Here is a 20553-nt window from a genome sequence, read left to right on the forward strand (position 1 = left end):
TGTGGTTTCATATCATTCTCCGTCGCTGCTTATGCAGTTAAACAAACACTTCCTAGAATACATGGGTGGGGCAGTTTTAGGTGCTTTAGTGCTGATAATAATAATCTCGTGACTAAGCCCTGTAGTAATATGGGTGGCGGCGGGGCTGCGTCCCCAACACCCCAGCCGCCTGCTTGGCTAGCTTATGCCCCGAAATAATTACACAGACACTGTATTCTTTTAATCACTGCTTGGCCCTTAGCTCTAGCCCTTACTGGCTAATTCTGATATCCCAATCAACCCATCTCTAATAATCTGTGAGCACCGGTCTTACCGGGAAGATTCTAGGTCGGAGCTTCATCACGTGTGTCTGCCCGGGAGCGGGGCATGGCGTCTCTCTCTGAGGCGTCTGCTCCTGAGAGGAGAGCTGTCGAGTCTGACCTCACTTCCTCTTCCTCCCAGCGTTTTGTTCCGTTTACTCCTCCCACCTATCTTCTAACCAATGAAATGGGCCAAGGCAGTTCCTTTATTAGCCAATGACCTTCCTCCATCAAAGCCCTTCATTGTTTAGAGTGCTGTGTTACTGAGGATTGGTCTTGTCATCCTCACAGCTATGCTAACCACATTGAAACAGTGGTTCTCAAATTGAAGAAGAAAGAGCAGTTAGGTTCAGATGATGGCACATCATGTTTGGAACTTTCTTCTGTCAGTGACCTGCTGGGCTGTCAATGAAGCCCTGCCTCTTAGGCGTAATTTTTTCAACTAATAGTTAACCTGAGAACAGGGATGCCTTTGGTATGGATCCTTTTCTTCTAAATTGAGGCCTCTCAATGACTCTGTTGTCAGTGGATGTTGCTCCATTGGGTTGGTACACTCAGTGGTGCACACTTGGTTTGTGCACTCAGCTGACCCCTGCCTTGCAGTTCTCCAGCTTAAAACCTGTAGCTGAGAGGGAAGGAAGTCCTGGGCTACGCTCACATACTGTTGCTTGTATCTGTTACAAGCATGTTGCTGTGTTTGAATAGTTGCTTCCTGGATTAATAGCTCCTTTGTCAAAAGTCCTGCTTCTTGATCCAGTTCCTACAAAGTTTTAGTGCTTACTGCAAATTAGAATTTAATTGGAAAACATTCTCATAAATACAAGTAATTAGGAAAATTAAAGTTACGGTAACTGTTCATGTTTTTTTTTTTAAAAAATTAAATCAGAAGAAAGTTTTATTTTCCTAACTAATCAATATTTAGAAAAGGAAATGAAGATAATTAATCACAGAAGGGGCTCTCCTCTGTGGTTAATTTTCCCTCTGATGTTTTCGGCTAGTGTTATTGGCTCTCATTTACCTATATTTTTTTTAGAACTGTGAGATTTATGTTCCTTGGCCCTAGTTAAGTCTGTCCCACTCCTCAGCAGCACTTTCTTCAGCAGCAGAGATTTTACGTGGGGAGTGAAATAAACTGATGGTAGCAGAGGCTGTCCAGGCAGGCGCATCCCTAGCTTCCTTATTTTCCTGCTTAACACAGGAGTCTAATGGAAGAAACAATGGCCTCATTTACATTTTCCGTCTTAGAGGACAGACATTTCATACTAGATTTTCTGTGAAATTAATTTAACATTCATTTTTTTAATTCCTTTGATCATGAAATAAATCCACTTAATGAAGTTTTTTTCTGTCCTCCTTCTCAGTATGTGTTTGATAGACCGTACAGTAGAACACTGGAAGCCGAAGCCGACAAGATTGGACTGCAGCTCGCTGCAAAGGTAAAGCGATCAATAGCTGAAAGCAGTGTCCCTCTCACAGCTGACCAATGTGTGCTGTCTTGACGTGTGGCACAAGCACAGGCCAAACATTAAGTCATGCACCGTGGTAACCCTTTGTAGTACTCATCTTTGTATTATTATAACAAAATTTTACAGACAGCTCAAGTATAATAAAAGGTTTGCTGAGCCCACAGTCAAGAAGTTTCAGGGGCGTGTTAAATGCCCATGTTGGCTCAGTTCTGGTGAGCGCAGAAGATGGTGTCATATTATGGCAGAATCATGTGCAGAAACAAATCGGTTACATCTAGAACCAGAGAAGAGAAAAAGAGATGACAATCAAGATGGCACAGTCCCTTTTCAAGGGCACATCCTCAATGTCATAAGTGGTCCGTTATTTGCCTCCCCTTTGAAGGGTTTGTCACCTCCCTGGAGCACCTTATTGGGGAAATGCCTTTGGTCACAATGGACCCTTAGGGGTGACTTAGCCCTGATCCCCACCATAGTACTTTCCATAAATCTATAATACTTGAAGGCTGTATCTCTTAAAGGAATGAATGAGTAACTGAAAATATTCAGCTCTCTTCTCTATATGTGACTGTAATTGGCAGGATGTATTAAAAGTTTTAATTTTTATTAGAAAGCATTTTTTTGCATGCATGAAATTTTTGGTTATAGACACGAAGTATGCAAATTCAAACTTCAAAAACATATGAATGTATAATACCTTAGGCCCTTATTGCTCTGTGTGTCTTCTGGAAGGCCAATGCTGCCTCTGTTCTACACCCCTTGTCTCTGTGACCTAATGGGGGGGTTGAGAAAATAAGACTGTGTGAGCATCTACTACTGAGCTGTGTCATGGAGAAAAAGCGGGGTCAGTGTAGCAGCTGGCTCTCTGAAGCTCCAGGGGTGGCTCTTGGTCCTCACAGGTTTGTGCTAGTTCTCTGTTGGGCAGGAGCCTTCACCAATAATTACTATTTTAATCACCTGTGGTAGCTGAGTTATCGTTGTTAGCAGAACATTTTTAAATGAGTATAAACTATGCAGTTTATGTATTAAATTACAATGTTATTTGGCCCTTTGTTGAGTTTCCAGTAGTTATTAATTATTAAAAGTCACTATTATTTAACTTGTCATTGTGAATCCTAATGGATTTGGCTCTGAAAATGATACTACATATTTACAAAAGTAAAAGTGTCTCTTGGCACGTTAAGTAAGAAGGACCAGGCTCTGTGTGGTAAGAGGTTATTGAGTAAGGCCCAAAGCCGGTGTATGGGCTCCTAATCTGAGTGCGCTGGCCTCACAAGGTTCCTTATGTGCGTTTTGTCCTCTGGTTAAGAAGCTTTAGTTTCCCTTAGTAAATTGATTCTGAGTTCAGAGAAACCTTATTATATTAGCTCTTTTCTGTCACAAGAGGAAGTGGTCAAGGTAGTTCCATTTTCTCCATGGACAGCTAACATCCTCAGCCCCAATTATTGAAAGGTAGATCTGATATAACACCTGCAATTGTAATAGCTTAGAGGTGGAGGCAGGAGGAGCGGAAGTGCAAGGCTAGCCTGAGCTACATGACACTCCTGGAAAGGCTGGACAGACAAAAACTGTTATTTTTGTTGTAAGAGTTAATTACCTTTTTGGAGATTTGCTCCCTTGTGACTAGTCATTCATCCCTGGCACATAGTTCCTTTAGGGGGTTCTGTAGTGTGGACTTGATGTTCTTCGATCTTTGCATGCTTGTATACATTTTATAATGATATCATTAAATTATATGTCTATAAAAACTAGCCTGGGCTAACCAACCAGTATCTAACGCACTGAATTTTCCCATCCAAGAATGATGTATTTGTCATTTACTTAGCTGTTGTTTAATTATTCTTAATAATGCTTTAAGCTTGGTTTTGTATATGGGATGGCATATATTTTGTCTGATTTATTAAGTGTTTGATATTAAGATATACTCATTTAAAGATAAATTTCTTGCCGATAGAAATATAATTGACTTACATAACTGACCTTGTCTCTATCAACCAACCCACCTACCTGTCTGTCTCCCCCCACACCCCATTCTCCCTTTCTTCCTAATCAGTGTTTCCCCATCTTATTATTAGTGTAACATCCAGATGTCAGCACAAGCTGATGGTTGGGCAACTTTGTTTTCCCTGATCCTAGGAGAAGGAAATGTCTCATGGTTCTTGTAAGGTTTCTTCGAGGTTGTATTAGCTATGTTTCTGTTGCTGTGCTAAAACCCCATGACCAAGGAGTGTTTATTTGAGCTTCTGGTTGCAGAGGGGTAAGACCCAGTGTGGCAGGGAAGGATGGCAGTGAGCAGCAGGTGTGGCGGCAGGAGCAGGAAGCCAACAGCTCAGATCTCAAGTAGAGCAGGAAGTGGAGAGAGCCAACTGGCCATGCCTCCAGGCTTTCAGTCTTAGAGCCCCAGTGACTCGTGTTCTCCATCAAGGCTGCACCACCCAAACCTCCCAACACGGTGTGCGAATGCCTGAGCCTGTGGGGCTTTCCTCGGTCACTTCACTACAGGGGCCGTCCGTCATGTAGAGGGGTCTGCCTTTAGTTCCTCATGGTTTGGGAAATGGTTTTCATTATGAAAGAATATTGTAGCTTGTCATTTAATTTATTGAATTTATTGAGGTGGTTATGTTTTTTCTTCTTTAATTTTTAATGTGGATTGGCTACATTGATTTTTTTTAAGTTAAGCTAACCTTTTGTTTTTGAAAATAGGCCTATTTTTTTAAATCAGTTTTAGTATTCTATAATAAATATTTAGAATTGGTTTGCTAGTGTTTTAGTTAGATATTATGTCTGTGTCTGTAGGAGACAGTGGCCTGAAATTTAGATTTTCAGGAATTGTTTTTCTTGAATGCCCCTCTCATTCTCACTTACATGAAGATTTCAGGTGAATCCTTATGGAGTGGGGACTGTCTGTATGCCGGGGTGTTGGAGACTGTCTGTATGCCGGGGTGTTTGGGACTGTCTGTATGTCAGGGTGTTGGGGACTGTCTGTATGCCAGGCTGTTGGAGACTGTCTGTTTGCAAGGGTGTTAGGGACTGTCTGTATGCCAGGGTGTTGGGGACTGTCTCTTTGCAAAGGTGTTGGAGACTGTCTGTATGCCAGGCTGTTGGGGACTGTCTGTTTGCAAAGGTTTTTGGGCACTGTCTGTATGCCAGGCTGTTGGGGACTGTCTGTATGCCAGGGTATTGGGGACTGTCTGTATGCCAGGCTGTTGGGGACTGTCTGTTTGCAAAGGTTTTGGGGACTATCTGTATGCCAGGGTGTTGGGGACTGTCTGTATGCCAGGGTGTTAGGGACTGTCTGTTTACAGGGGTGTTAGGGACTGTCTGTATGCCAGGCTGTTGGGGACTGTCTGTATGCAAGGCTATGTGTTTACCTGTCAGGTGTTGACAGGCTGTTTATTTTTTGTTTAGTTTGAAAACACATTATTGCTTTCTTTGTGATTTCTTTTTAGCTCATGGATTATTTAGGGGATTATTGTATAGTTTATGGATCTTTTGTGATTTCTGGTTGCCATGTGTTTTTGACTTCCAGTTTACATTCTGAGTGGAGAGCACACTTAGTGAGAAGCATCTTTGGAGCCATCTTATTTTCGTTTCAGTGGGGTGTCCTTGGCAGAGCTTCTGCCCGTGCACACGGTGTTCTGTGGATGACTATTTGGTCAAGCTGGTTGACTTGGTTGTTTCAGCTCTTTTATTGTAGAGATTATTACTATTGAGCTGTTTTATTATTTATCATTGTTCACCTTTTTCTTCCCCTTTCTAGTTATTTACAGAGCTTTGTAGTCTTTTATTATGATTATAGAGTTTTCTTTATCTCTTTTTAGTTCTGGCAACTGTTTCTTTGCATAGCTTATAATGAGCTTTCTCCCTGGTAGATTGATGTTTATATTTATGTATATATCAGTATAAGAATATAACTTGGGGCCGGGTGGGTGGCCCAGTGGTTAATAAAGCTTGCTACTCTGAGTCCAGTCCACTCCTAGCACCATGCCAGGTGACTCATAGGCACCTGTGACTTCACCTTGAGGGAATCAGTTACCCCTTTCTGGCATCTGTGAGCATCTGCACTCATGTGTACACACCCCTATCAAAAATAATGCTTTAAAACCTAGTTTTGAAGAAAATTACCCTTTATCCCTAGTAATGCTTCTTGCCTAATGTCTGCCTTTTTCTTTATTTTTGTTTTTATCTCCTTTCTCTTCTTCCCATATTCTTTTGGGTTGTACAAGAGTGTTGTTCTTTGCAGTCTCTTGTTTTCAGTCTTTTTTGTATCTTTATATGCATATCTTATAAATAGTACATTTTTTCCCCTTTTAATCTTTCCTTTTTGGGGCAGTGTGTGCATTCTAGTTTGTGTTTCTTTTTCCTTTCCTTTCCTTTTCTCTCTTTTCTCTTTTCTCTCTTCTCTCTTCTCCCTTCTCTCTTCTCTCTTCTCTCTTTCCTTTTCTTTCCTTTCCCTTTCCCTTTTCCCCTTTCCCTTTTTCCTTTTCCCTTTCCCTTTTTCCCTTTCCCTTTCCCTTTTTCCCTTTCCCCTTCCCTTTCCCTTTCCTTTTCCTTTCCCTTTTCTTACAGGGTTTCTCTATGTAACAGCCTTGGTTGCCCAGGAACTTACTTTGTAGTCCAGGTTGGCCTTGAACTTGGAGATCCACCTGCCTCTGCCTCCTGAGTGCTGGGATTAAAGGCGTGCGGCTGCCGTGCTCAGAGGTTTCTGTTTCCTGCTTACCATGGTGTAGAACATGTTTCATGTGTGTCTTTGTCATTCCTGTGTCTTCCTTTATGAATTGTCTGGTTAGATGTTTTGCCTGTTCTTAAACTGTGTTGTTGGCCTTCCTGAATTTGTATGCTTTTCAGTGACTTGCCAGAATCAAATCTTTTCTTAGTTATATGTTTTTGAAGGATACAATTTTTTTAATCATTCTGTGGCATCTTTTAATTTTTAATGGGTTTATTTTGAAGAACAAAGTTTAATGTTTCTGTGAAGTCTATTTTTTTTAACTTGGGGTTTAATTGTTGTTCTGATTTCCTAAGATGGAAGCTCAGATTATTATTTGTAGATTTTCATGTTCTTAAATTAAGACAGTCAGTTAAAGCTAAAATTTCTGCTTCTCATTATTTGAATTTGAAACATTTAGATACATGTTTTCATCATTGTCATTAAGTACAAATGTTTCCTAATATCCTTTGTAATTTTCTTCTTTTATATACAGATTGTTTAAATTCATTTAATGTCTAGATATTTGGAGTTTGTCTAAATGTTTTATTATTGTTTATTTCTAATTTACTTCCTTATAAGTCCGAGAACACACTCTGTAGAATCTTAATCTTTGGCTGGCTGTTTTTATGTCAACCTGATACAAGCTAGAGTCAGCTGGGAAGAGGGAACTTCACTTGAGAAAATGCCCCGCCCCCCAAATTGGCTTGTAGGGAAGTGTATTCTCTAGTGACTAGTGACGGTGGGGGTGGGGTGGGGGGTGGGGTGGGGGGTAGGGTGGGGGGTGGGGGACAGTTTACAGCAGGCATTGCCCATGGTAGTGGTCCTGGCTGCTGTAAGAGTGCAGATGAAGTAAGCCACAAAGAGCAAGGGCTAAGCACTAGCCTTCACCCATGACCTCTGCGTCAGGTCCTGCCTTGAGTTGTCACCCAGCTTTCTTCGGTAATGGACTGTGACTTGAGGATGTAAGTTGCAATAAACCCTCCCTAAGTTGCTTTGGTCTTGGCACAATAGAAACCTAGCTATAGATGCTTGGTTTTGGGAAGCCCTTGACCTGTCTTGCTGACTGCTCTACAGTAACTGAGCGGCTTTCCACAAGCAAGTGTTAGATTGAGTTGGTTCGCTATATCATCCACATTAATATTCTAATCTCCGTTAAAGAGATGTTTTAGCTATGAATGTAGATTTGTCTGGTAGTTTTAGCTTCATGCAATTTGAAGTCTGTTTAAGACACATACATATTTGGGATTCTTTTCTACTTTTGAATTGTTTGATCATTTTGAAGTAAATCCATTTACTTATTTAGTCATTCAGTTTTTAATTGTTTGTTTATTTGTTTGATTCAGTGCACCACTCTGTAGCCCCGGTTGGTCCAGAACTCACAGAGAATTCCCCTGTATCCCAAATACTAGTATTAAAAGCACACACCACCACACCTGGATTCTTTTTCTTTTTTCTTTCTTCTATTTTTTGTCTCTACTAATTTCTTTTTTAAAATTTGAAGCCACTTTCTGAATGTATTATTAATCACTTAGTTATCTTATTTATTTTTTTGACCTTGGCCTTTGTCGTGAGTTAGATAAGCCTTTTAGATTTGCTTAAACATTATTGACCTGGTTATATTTAGTTTTGTCACTTTTCTGTTTGTGTTACTACAACTCTGGGGTCCCTTAGTGGTCATCAGAAGACAAAGAGAAAATTTGGGTCCCCTCTTGTTTTTCCAAGTTGCATTAATATGAGAATTTAAGGATGAACTCAGTGGAAGCTCAAGGATAGTTTTGTAAGAGTTTAAAACAAACCAAATACAAACCAGGTCAGGCCAACTGTAGATCCAGTGGAGGAGGCTGGAGAAGAGGAAAGGAAACCGTGCTGTCTCACTGGGCACAGAGGCCAGCCCCAGGAGAGACAGACAGCCATGTTTGGGAAGGGGTGCCTCTGAGAAAGAGTAAGAAAGCCCAAATGGGGGAGAAACCCAAAGGGTTAGGAAAAGCGTACTTAGAATAAAAGACAGAAGAAAAGAAATTCTCTTTTCTGAATAGTTTGGGAAAGTGGGCGGACTTGCGCAGAGGGTTGTGGCCTGGCCAGCCACTGCATGAAGGTGAGGATCCTGAGATCAAGAGTTCAATTTCTCCTTAAAAGACTATTATTATATTCTTCTCTTTAGCACAGTGAGCTGACCAGCTTAGGGGTGATCCCTTGACTGAGCTGGGCCAACATGAATGAGAAACTTTTGTCTTAGTATTTTAAGTATCATAGGGGGTAGATTGTTTTTCGAGTGCTGTTGACTGAAGTCACAGTCAGATTCTAGCAATCTATGTGCTCGCTGTTTTCAACAGTTTTCCTTCAGGCATTGCTTTCAACACCTCACTGCTTTCATGACCTTAGGTCTGGCCATTGCATCTTATGCACACACGTATTGTTCTGAGTCAGGGGCACAAATAGGTTGCAAAGGAGAACGGGGAAATGTGGAAAAATCAAAGCCAAACTTTCGACTTAGCTTTAGTCCAAAACATAGTAAGATCTTAAAGATCAGTAGATCCAGGACAGGTTTCTCAGAAAAATAATTTCCATACCAGGATCTGTTTAAAAAGTAGATTTCTCTTGCCTGATTTTCTATTTTTCTCCCCTTCATACTAGAAACCAGTGAGGGATTTGACTGGAGTTGAGGTGGAGTGTGTCAGTCCGTCTGTTCTCTGGCTGTAAGCTTTCTCCCTTCCGTCTGTGAATCAGGGAGGCTGTTGCTCCAGAAGCAGGCAGCACCTTCATGTAGAAGGAGCTGCAGGCCTCATCCCGCCTCCCAGCTCCCGAAATAACAACACACAAACTGTATTCATATAAACACTGCTTGGCCCATTTCTATTAATGTGTGTAGCACCATGAGTTGGTGACTTATCTTGCCTAACCCATATTTAGTAATCTGTGTAGCACCAGTCTTACCGGGAAAGATTCAGCATGTCTGACCTGGCGGCTTGCTTCATCGAATCTGCCCTGGAGAGCAGTGGCATGGCGTCTGCATAACTTCCTCCCAGCATTCTGTTCTGCCTACTCCACCCACCTAAGGGATGGCCTATCAAATGGGCCAAGGCAGTTTGTTTATTAACCAATGACCTTCCTCCATCATTTCCCCTTTTTCTGTTTAAACAAAAAAAAGGAAGGCTTTAACTTTAACATAGCAAAATTACACATAGCAAAACAGTTATCAAGCAAGAATTACAGTTACAATATTTATATCTATTTTATCATTCATCAAAGCTAAGGAAAACTATAACTATCTATCTATTCTTCAACTCCATCAAAGACTCTAGAAGGATATAATATTACCTAAGTAAATGAGAAGTAAGCAACTTACAAAACTCTAGAAATCACAGAGACATCTCGCTGCCTGGACAGTCACCCAAAGTTCCTCTGTACCGTTGGGGCATCCATCTTCGGCCTTTAGGCCCATAGTATCCAGAGACATTTCCATGAAGCAGGAAATTTCAAAGGAAGTTCAGTCACTATCTGCTGTGTCCTGCAGAATGTCTCACAGACTCTTTCATGAATCAGGAACTCCGAAAGATCATCTCACCTTTAGGCAAGTTCAGTAGTCCTCTCTCTGCAGGTTCTCTGCGTCCAGTTTATATAATAGTCTGGGAAAGAGCAGTTTCTTGCCCAAATGGCTATCAAACTCCATAAGGTGCCTCTTTGATGCCCATCTTATTCAGATTGGTGCTGCCAGGAGCAGACGTGTCTCATTGTCATGAAAAACCCTAAGTTATTAAAACATTAAATGTCCTATTCTGTAGTCTTTGAAAGATATGAAGAATGTCTATCTAAAATATATCTATGTACATCTAGAAAATCTAACTAACATAACTACAAGCTTGACTATTATCGATGATTATCCATTAACAACCTATATATATTACATTTTTAAATGAACGACACAATCACAATACCTTAATCAAGAGCAGAAATACATATACATATAACAAAATTGACCTTAAAATCCATACCAATGCAAATTTGATGGAGGAAGGTCATTGGCTAATAAAGAAACTGCCTTGGCCTATTTTATTGGTTAGAACATAGGTGGGTGGAGTAAACAGAACAGAATGCTGAGAGGAAGAGGAAGTGAGCTCAGACTCGACAGCTCTGCTCTCTGGGGCAGAGGCCTCAGAGAGAGGCCATGCTCCCCTCTCCTGGGCAGACGCATGCGATGAAGCAAGCCACCAGGTCAGACATGCTGAATCTTTCCCGGTAAGACCGGTGCTACATAGTTTATTAGAGATGGGTTGATCGGGATATCAGAATTAGCCCGTAAGAGGCTAGAGCTAGTGGGCCAAGCAGTGTTTAAATGAATACAGTGTCTGTGTAATTATTTCGGGGCACAAGCTAGCAGGTGGCCGGGGTGCTGGGGACGCAGCCCCGCTGCTCCTATTACTACACAAATTATTCATATCTATATCATGTCCCCCTTTAAATGTAAAAGAACATTTATATTTGTGAACATGGGCGCAGTTTTTTCTCTCCAAACTGCTTCCTGCTGCATAGGGGTGCTGTTAATTAAGTCTTTCATGGTATAACCTATCTGCTAGGTTCATCTCAGTTGGCAGTTGAAATAATTTTCTGAAGATGTTGACAGCAACCTTTCAGGAGGGTGTGGTCTACCATACCATATTGGGATAGAAGCAATCCACAGGGTCTCATCCTCTGTGAAAACAAAAGAAGAAACTCCTTTCCAAAGCATCATGTCCTTAGATCCAAATTTTAAAGTCAAGGTATTTTCAAAATATCTATGTTGGATTAGTTCAGCAGCATTTCTAAACAAATATCTTTTAGCATCTGTTGCTCCTTCCTTGGCATTCAAACAATTCAAAGAGAGCATAATAGCATACAGTATCAAGATTCTCTTTGTATTTTCCATCTTTATGCGGCTTTATTTTAACCTCTTTTTCTTGTACTTTTATTTTTTGAGACAGGTTCTCTGTATATCTTTGTCCTGCAATAACTCTAGACCAGGCTGTCCTTGAACTCTCAGAGATCCTTCTGTCTCTGCCTCCCAGGCATTGGGATTAAAGGCGTATGCTACCACACCTTGAAGTCACAGAGGTCAATCTCCCTCTGCCTCCCAAGTGTTGGGATTAAAGGTGTGTACTACCACACCAACTACTCTCTTTCTTCCTTTTATTTGTTTGTTACTTTAAGAACTTTAACTTTTAGCCTGCATATATTTTTAACATACTGTAAATCATTTAGAGGTTTTCTTCATTTCTGAATCTCTCTTTACTGTAACTCCCTCTTTTTCTGACCACATGAGCCTTTAAATTACTGAGCAATATGGGTATGATTAAAGCCGTGGCTTTACCAGCTAGATCCAGCCCATTCCTTAGCTTTTCAGCCTCATGGCTGAGGTACCGGCTATAGCCATTTTTATTGCCACAACTCTATGGCGTTTCAAGGTCCCTGCCAGTAAGCAAGCTGCAGCACTGCCCTCAGAAACCACACTCAGTCAGACTGCCTGCCCTGAGTCAGAGTTTGCCCTGGCAGGACAGACCAGAACACCAGCATTTTAAAGCAGCACAACTTTTTTCCTGCTACGGATGAAAACAAACAAGCATTCAGTCAGCTTTTATCAACACCATTTAATTGTTTCGTAGCAGGACCTCTTAAAAGAGCTGCAAGCTTTGCATCTAAAGCTGAGTCAGGAAGCCTCTCTTAGATGAGAGCGCTTGCTTTCCTCTAGCAAGCAGAGCAGAACCGAGAAATTGCTGCTACCAAGAAACCAGGCACAATGCTTTCATTTTGTTCTAGAATTACTTCCCAAGCTGTCTCAGGCTTTATGTGGATACAGTTGTCCACATGTTGGCACCATTTGTTGAAGGAGCTGCGGACTGTGTTTTGTTATTTTGGGGCATAAGCTAGCCAGGCAGCCGGGAGCTGGGTGGCAGGAACGCAGCCCCACCACTCCTACAACACCTTCAGGAATGCTTAAGTCTTTTTTCTTCTATAGGTTTTCAGTGTTAAATTCTTTCCTGGCTTGTGTTTGATTTATAGTTTCCTATAATCATTAAATAATAGCTACCTGTAACTAAGGCTGCAAAGTTGTCATCTCTTGTAGGATGTGTGGCCACCAATCCTTTGCCCATTCCTGCAAGCTGGCATGCTTTGGAGGAGTATTTTTGTGGGACACATGATTTTAAATCTGTGGTTCTTGCTCTCAGCAAGCTGATGATGACCTCTGACACTTTCTAATTTAATTGTCCCCTTTGAGAGGCTGTCCCATTGTCTTTTCTCTTGTTTTTAACTTTCTTTATTCATGGTTGCTAAACTTGCATTTTTGTCTTTGCTTTTCTGTTGATTGATGTGCAGCATCAACTTAGTTTGTGTTTTCTTTGTGTTTACTGTGCTCACGTGACTGTTGCTTGGTATTTTTCATCAGTTTGTTGGATTTTCATTGATTACACTTTAACATAAAGCATTTGCTGTATTCTTATTCTCTTCTGGGACTGGGAATATATGTAACTATTTGTTTGAGAGTGTCATGTTCCTCTTCCATTGCTTCTTGTTTTTACAGTTTCTGTGCTTGTCAGCATGGATGTGTTCTGTTGTAGTTCACTAATTCTCATCTATACCATTCTGCATTGAACTCGGTGCTTTCATCCAGAAGAGCACTGCTGTCTAGGATAGACCCCGAGGAATGGCCTGTGTTCTGCCATCTAAAGGCCCCTTTAGACCTTTCCGGAAAACTAGCCCTAGGCTTTACCTTCCGTTCTCACACCACGGAGTCTCTACTTGGTTTGGGGCCTACATTTTCTTTAATAAGTTTTCTTTGAGGATGTTCAGATGTTTTGGTGAATCGTGCTTGGCTCCATGTCTCTGTTGTCTGTTTTTCACCCCAGTCTTCACCTTTATGAGTTACAGACAAACAGTATGCAGTTATCTCTTAGTTTTCTCACTGCAACTTTCTCATAAGCTTCAATAGCAGGTGTTTGGGTAGCGTGCAAAGAGGATGCTCGGATGTCCATCATTGCCAGGTTTCTAACCAGCAACGACAAAGGACAAAACTACTCCCCATCATTGGATCAGTCTCTAGGTCTCTAGATTTAATGTTCATCGTTCCCCCTCCCCAACAAACACCCTTGCTCTGTTTTTACTGTCTCTCTTGTCCTCATGTGCAAAAGGTGGGACATTCTTGACTAATGCTAGACTTTACAGATCTGGCTGCCTTGATGAGTCTAAAGTTTGGGTTTTCTACCCCTATAACAGCCAAACACTTCCTTTGTTCCCTTTTCCTGTTGGATTCCTGCCAGATTCTGCCATGTTTTTAGCCTGCTCCGCCCCTCTTCTTCAGAGGGTTCCCTGAGAGTTAGACTAGCTTTGGTGAGTTTCCTCCTTTCGGGATTTTGGTGTCTGTCTTGGCCAGCCTGGTGACTCTTCCATCCACTGGCCCAGTCTTCTTTGTATTCTCTGGTTGTTTTTTGTCAGGGACACTGGTTTGTTAGAAATATCTCTACACTACCAGAAGAGAAAGCGCCTGATTTTAAATAGCACTGAATGTTCCGTAATAATGATAACTTGAGTTATTTGCCATTAATAAGCATTTGGATAGTTTTTAGGAATTGGTCATATTGTAAATAATTTTGGAAAAGATATTCTATTCATATATCCTTAAACTCCATGAGTTTTTTCTCCCTTCCTTCTTTCCCTCTTCCTTCCTCTTTTCTTTCTTTCCTTTTTTCTTTCTCCCCTTCTCCCCTTCCGTCTCTCTGAATTCATATTCCATTTCCTCTTTCCATCTCTCCCCTACCCTCCTCCCCTCTCACACTCATTCTCCTTTCCCCCCTCTCTCTTGTGCTAGGGCTCAAACTCAGAGCTTCACACCCCCAGGCAGTTTTTTACAACTGAGCTGTACTCCAGCACCATTCCATAGCTTTTATTATTTCTTTAGGATAAGTAAGTGTAGCTTAGGTCACTATATATATATGTGTGTGTGTGTGTGTGTGTGTGTGTGTGTGTGTGTGTGTGTGTATTCTGTATTCAAAAATGCTAGTGCCAGATTTCAGTAACCTCTGAGAATACCTTTTATTCTTAATATTCACAATGATGTGTTCAACCATGTTAAGTTTTGTCAGTTTGGAGGGAAAAATAGTATCTTTTAACTTTTTTTTAACTAGGTCTCTCCTTGTATCCCTTGCTGTTCTCTGACTCACTATATAGACCAGGATGGCCTAGAACTGAAAGAGACCCACCTGCCTCTGTCTCCAGAGTGCTGGGATCAAAGGCATGTACCACACAGAGCTTCCCATTGGTTTTTTGAAATTTCCTTTTCTAGACTCCTGGAAAAGCTGAACATACTCTCTCAGTTTTATTGGCTCCTTAATATTCTCTACTGCAGAGTGCCTTCATTGTGCTTATTGGCTAGATGTTTAAAATGTCTATTTTAGGATCACACGTGGAGTTTCTGAGTAGCTATAGATGAAGAAGCTCTGAGGCAGTGTTTGAGAGCTCAGTGCTGGGTTGTCCAGGCAGATCATGACAGCAGCTGCCACGGTCAAGCTCTGTGATGGGGGACTTGGTAAGTCCTCTTCTCTGAGAGCAGACAAGTCAGTGAAGAGATGATGAAGCCTCTTCAATTACAACATGGCAAACCATTTTGGAAAAGTCTATTTGGACAGGTGAGAGCATGGTTGCGTCTTCTGAAGCACACTAAATGTGTTGTGCAGCGTGAGACTTCCAGTGCAATAATTTGGTCTGTTTATGTCAAGCACAAAGAGATGTTGCCATAGGTGTTAAATTTGTCTTTGTTACGAAACACTCAGGATGAAAAATGTCATCTCTAAAGTACAAGTATTTATTTCCTGTCAGAAAGAGAAACAGTATGAAGGCTTTGAATATTAATATTTATGCTGCCTTTATTCTGTGAAAGCATCCTTTTAGATAAGAACACCTCTAGTTCCAGTTACTGCCTGCTCTCCCAGTACTGTGCGGTGCTGGAGGCATGGAGCCTGCCTGACCCACCACACAGCAGCTCCATCAAGTGCTTACAGCTATGATCATCGTCCCCTTTTTGCAGGGGAAGGAGCTGAAGCCCACACAGGCTGTTAGCTTCTTTTTCAAAGGTACAGCAGTAAAAGTGATTCAAACTGGAATGGGGCAGAGATTTATTCATTGATTTTTCTTGCTCATCATGGAGACATTTATTCTGTTATGAGCTACAGGAATCACTCTCCTTATTGGTGAGGCCAGCTACTTGGCAGGAAGCCATGGGAGATGATGTTGTTGTTGGCTTTTAGCTTATGGTTTAAGGAGATACGATTATGGTGGATATAGTCCAGCATGGAGGTAAGAACATGAGGCAGCTGATCATACTGTGTCCCCAGTCAGGAAGCAGAGAGTGGACAGGAAGTAAGACCAGGCTGTACACCCTCAATGGCCACACCTAATAACCTGCTTCTTCAAGTGATGCAAGAATCAAAGTCTAAATCCTTTTTAGGTACTGGTGGTGTGGTGCCAAGGACACTGAGTCCCAACAGTAGTGTGGCTGCTGAGCTACATCACCCATGTTTGAGACTCCGTCTTTCCGGTTAGCTGTGTGATCTGAACATGTTATGTTTACTTTTCTGCAGCAGTTTTCCCCACCTGGGTGATGGACTTGGACATTTCTTATTCAGTCAATACAATTCAAGTTCCCCGGGCACCAGTTTTCTGTCTGTGCACGCCCCATTGCCTGCTTCCTCCAGCCCACAAGGATCTTAAGTCTGTGTATTCGATACTGAATCCTGGAGTTTTGCCCACTCTCTCCCAGTTTTCTCCTTTCCCTGTCAGATGTTCTACCTTGTGTTCAGTATTGTTCTAAATGCCTGCAGCCTGTCGTCATCCTTCCTCATTTAAGATTTAAATCTGATCTTTCACCAAGTCCTGGCAATTCCATCTATAAAGTATGTCTCAGTGTGTTCCTGTTTCCACTGCTAGCATCCTTTACTGGAATGAACTTCTGCAGAAACTTCATTATAGCGTTCACTGACTTCATTCATCCTCCCCTCCATTCCACTCGCTGCCCAGCTACACATAACAGAGCAGGTCTGGTGAGCCAGTGCTGGTCTCTAGATTTCTGCTCAGTACCTGGCTCACAGACCTCTAATTCTGATGGATCCTTTTTTTCTTTTGCCGTTACAGTAGTCTGATCCAGAGCCAGGTGGTAGCCCTCCTCTATAACATGATTTTCATTTACTAACTGAACATGTATTTACTGCATGCCTGCTATCTGCCAAGTGATAGGAAGTCAGAATGTTTGTAGGAGACAGATATGATCAATTAATAATTTTAACAAGCTTAGAGCATCATGGTAGAGACATACAGGCAGGTTCATCCCATGGAAGAGGCCACAGAATGGTAGAACTTGTATCCAGGTTTAAATGACAGCCCAGGAAAGGGACTGAGAGAGAAGCATCTAGAGCAGAGCTCTCTGAGACAAGTATCCTGGTGTGGTGCTGGGGGAGTCTTGGGAGATTTGCTATGAAAACAGTGTGCTCAAAGGTAAGGAAAACAATGCCCGCTCTGGGAATTGAAATCTCCCTGTGGCTAAAATACAGACAGTTTAGGAGGATCCACAACAAGATGGGGAGGAGAAGGTGGGCAGTGACTTCGTGGTCTTAAGGACTTTAAACCCTGAGCTCAGTGGCGAGGACTTTGGGTGTTACAGAGATCTTGGAACTCTGATTTCTTGCATTTGACTCTAGGCAGGTTACTTAACTCTGTTTTCTCTCTGAAAAGAGGCTAGTGATGCTCCTACTAAAAGTCCTAGTCTGGGTGTCTGCTTGGTTTCTATTTGTGGTCTATACCCTGGGCCCTGTACCCTGTGCCTTGTGTCCTATGCACTGTACCCTGTACCTTGTACTCTGCACCCCTGCCCTGTACCCTGTGCCTGACACTTTGTACTCTATACCCTATTTTGGACATTTATAGACCAGGTGCTTTTTTGTTTGTTTGTTTGTTTTTGTTTTTTGAGACAGGTTTCTCTGTAGCTTTGGAGCCTGTCCTGGAACTCACTCTTGTAGACCAAACTGACCTCGAACTCACAGAGATCCTCCTGCCTCTGCCTCCCAAGTGCTGCATCCCCACTGCCTGGCTAGATCAGGTGCTTTTATGTATGTGTGTGAGCAGTTGAGCAAACTCCCCAGCCCTGCCCTGTAATTCCCATCACATAGCCAAATTATGCTTAGATTTCTTTATAATTATGATTATAGCTTAGCTTCCTTCATCACACATTAAAAGAGAGCAAAGGTGTTGACCCAGGAACAGATACACCCACATTGCATGGTTGGCCTGGCTGCTGTAAATTGCCGTTACCTTTCTGTCTGGGACTTGAGAGGGTGGTCAAGGGGAACTGTTTCTGGAGGTGAATTTGTTGCTTCTGTGTTGTCCATTGGATTCGTGAGCATTCAGGATCAAGGCCCAAACCCAACATAGGAAATTCACTTAAATGAAATTATATTTGAGAGACTTTCAAGCAAGAATCTATCATCTTTCCTAAAGATTCTTTCTGCTTCTTCTATACTATTGACTGTGAAGAAGCTAATTTTACATGCTTATGTTTTTATAGTTTAAAGTTTCATTTTGGAGAGCTTTGAGTTATTATTAAAAATTATCAGAATGGTCAATTTAGAATTAGTGGTTGACTTGTAGTCTGCTGTAAACTGAGATGGAATAAATGGTTCAAATCAGCTGGACAAAAGACTATTTGATTTTGTTGATGTATTTATTCATTTGTCTTTGTAAGGAAATTTTGACACTTTGCAGTCATTTAGAAATGACTTATTTTTTAATTTCACAGGCAACCAAACCATCTATATTCATTTTTGAGTATCTGTACTGAAATCTAAAAAAAGAAAGCTAATTTTCTTTTAATGCTTCTAAACTGGGGGCAGGCTCCTTGGAGGGCATTATGTATGATTGCTTTTGATTATTACAGAGCCAGGGGACGTGTGGATGTGTTATTTCGTTTAGTGGGTGGGGACTAAGGATAATAAATACACTGGTGTGGTTTGAGAGCCCTCGCTGGGAGGGATTGTCCAGCCCCAGAGCTGCTAAGGACCCTTCTGGAAGCTCTGTTGCTTTCTATGGATGATCCGGAATAGCTATGTTCATAGCACCATCTAGCGAGAGAAGTGGGTAACAGCAGAATCCTCTATCAGAAAATAAGAACCCAAACTTAAAACTTCATGTAAATATAAAAACATACGCTTTTGGACCTGGGAGGAAAACTGGAGCTAATTTAACTCAACTTCTCCTTTTACAGGTAGGGAGACTAGAGTCCAAAGTGCTGACGTGATTTCCCTAGTAGCATATTTGGTTAGTAACAAGACTCCCGGCCCTTGTCCAGGTTAGTACTGAGTCTTCCCACAGTGAACTGTCTTTGTGTTGTGCTTGGATGACTGTGTGGGCTCTTAGGTTAGCCATTTAAGAATGAATAAGCATCAAATGAAAAAGTTCTATTTCATAGATGTGCTATAAAGTAACTTCCACAACACATACATTGTGCCCAAATCTTATTTTGAATCCATTTCCCACAGAGAATATTAATTTGATTTGTAGTTGTTGTGATCTGCGTTGTGTTGGGTACTGAGCTACACAAGACAGGAAAGAAATGTGTGTAAAATTCATTGAAAACTTTGCCAGCTTTGCTGATTGATGAACTAACACAATGGTAATCAAAAAATGCAGAACACTTGGGCAAGGACTTTAAAGTTATTGAACCACAAAGTAACAAGAGCCCATTTCTCCCATTTTGGCATACACAAGTGTTTTTGATAAGTGAATTTTTTTTCATTGACAAATTCTGAGAATGATTTAGCTATAAGTATCTTATCCACACTCAGTTGGGAAAGAGCAGTTTGAAATTATTGATTGGAAAAACAGTGTGTTGGGAACCAGTGACTTACAGAACGCGAGGGAGTGTGACAGGAAATGTCCTGAGCATGGGACACTTGAGCCCATGCATGCAGACAAGGGAACTGGCTCCCTGTAGATGCTGAGGACAGCACAGGTGACAGTGTTGACAGCGGGCCTCAGTCATAGTTCCTGTGTGCTGGGTCCTGTGCTGAGCAGGTGTGTGAGTTGTTCTTCATTCAGCCTGTGAGGGGCAGGTCCTGGCATTTGCCTGGTTTTACAGATGACACTGGAAAGTGGAGAGCTCAGACACTGTGGCACATCTCTCCCTGAGGGTGGGTTTTTCCCACTCCAGGAGGAGGTGCGTTCATGTGGGATGTGGGGCTTCTTTCTTCTAGGCTGCTGGGAACAGCATCGCCTCTGAAACATGGCCGTTGTTATGTGTTTTGTTCCCTTCAAATATGATAACATTCAAACTGTATTCTAGTTCTTGTCCCCTCTGTAGCAGTCCTTTCTAATACTGTCTCATGCCCGACACATGTCTGTGCAATACAGAGGGGATGCCAGGACATCTGGTTTAGATAAACAGTGCTACTGGCATTCCAAACAGACTGAACTTCTAACATCAGGCTTTCCCTTCTTGGGGTGATGGCTGGCAGGAGTCGGAGAGAATCACAAAGTCCAGAGCCCTTTTCAGTTTGTACTTGCGGGGAACATTTTACTCATAGGTGGGATAGGGCTTGGTCTTTCTTTGGTGTTGTGTTGGCTTTGGGAAATGTTCAGGTTTTAAGGGCGGTACTGTGTGCCTTATGGATATCACATCCTGCTGAATTTATTATAAAATAGAATAAATTCCTTGTCCATGTCTCTTACTGCATCTTCACACATGTTATTGCTTTAATCTGGACTTGACTAGAGCCTTCTTTGTTTTTGATTCACAGCACCATCTCTTAGGACTGCCATAGTGTTGTGTAATCACCACAAGCTCCTGCTCCTCCCCAGGGAAAGGAGGACAGAAGCAATGTGTTCTGGGTTCTGAATGGGCTGCTTTTCATCCTGATGATCTTCAGCATTAAGTTTCAGAGGTGAATCTGGTGGCCTTGGAGACTGAATTGTTGGTTTGGGGTGCTGACTGGCTCTTGACTGCTGGAGTTCAGATTGTGGCTCAGTCCCTTGCTCTCCCCATCTGCTCTGTAAATGGATGTGAAATAGC

At 41.8% G+C, this 20553-nt stretch overlaps 1 protein-coding gene across 5 annotated transcripts in view; it reads left to right on the forward strand.

Moving 5' to 3' along the window:
• The window catches only part of Oma1 (OMA1 zinc metallopeptidase), a 58022-nt gene that overhangs the window by 17358 nt on the left and 20111 nt on the right, over positions 1-20553 (forward strand). For 4 of the 5 annotated variants that reach the window (XM_075945504.1, XM_075945505.1, XM_075945507.1 and 1 more), the window contains exon 7: positions 1661-1735. In XM_075945504.1, coding sequence (XP_075801619.1) covers positions 1661-1735 — 75 coding nt within the window. Of the gene's footprint in view, positions 1-1660; positions 1736-18750; positions 18835-20553 lie in introns of all 5 variants that reach the window. The other variant, XR_012907445.1, reaches the window with a different exon arrangement.

This window comes from Microtus pennsylvanicus, chromosome 13, assembly GCF_037038515.1.
Source record: "Microtus pennsylvanicus isolate mMicPen1 chromosome 13, mMicPen1.hap1, whole genome shotgun sequence".
In the NCBI taxonomy this organism is placed as follows: Eukaryota; Metazoa; Chordata; class Mammalia; order Rodentia; family Cricetidae; genus Microtus; species Microtus pennsylvanicus.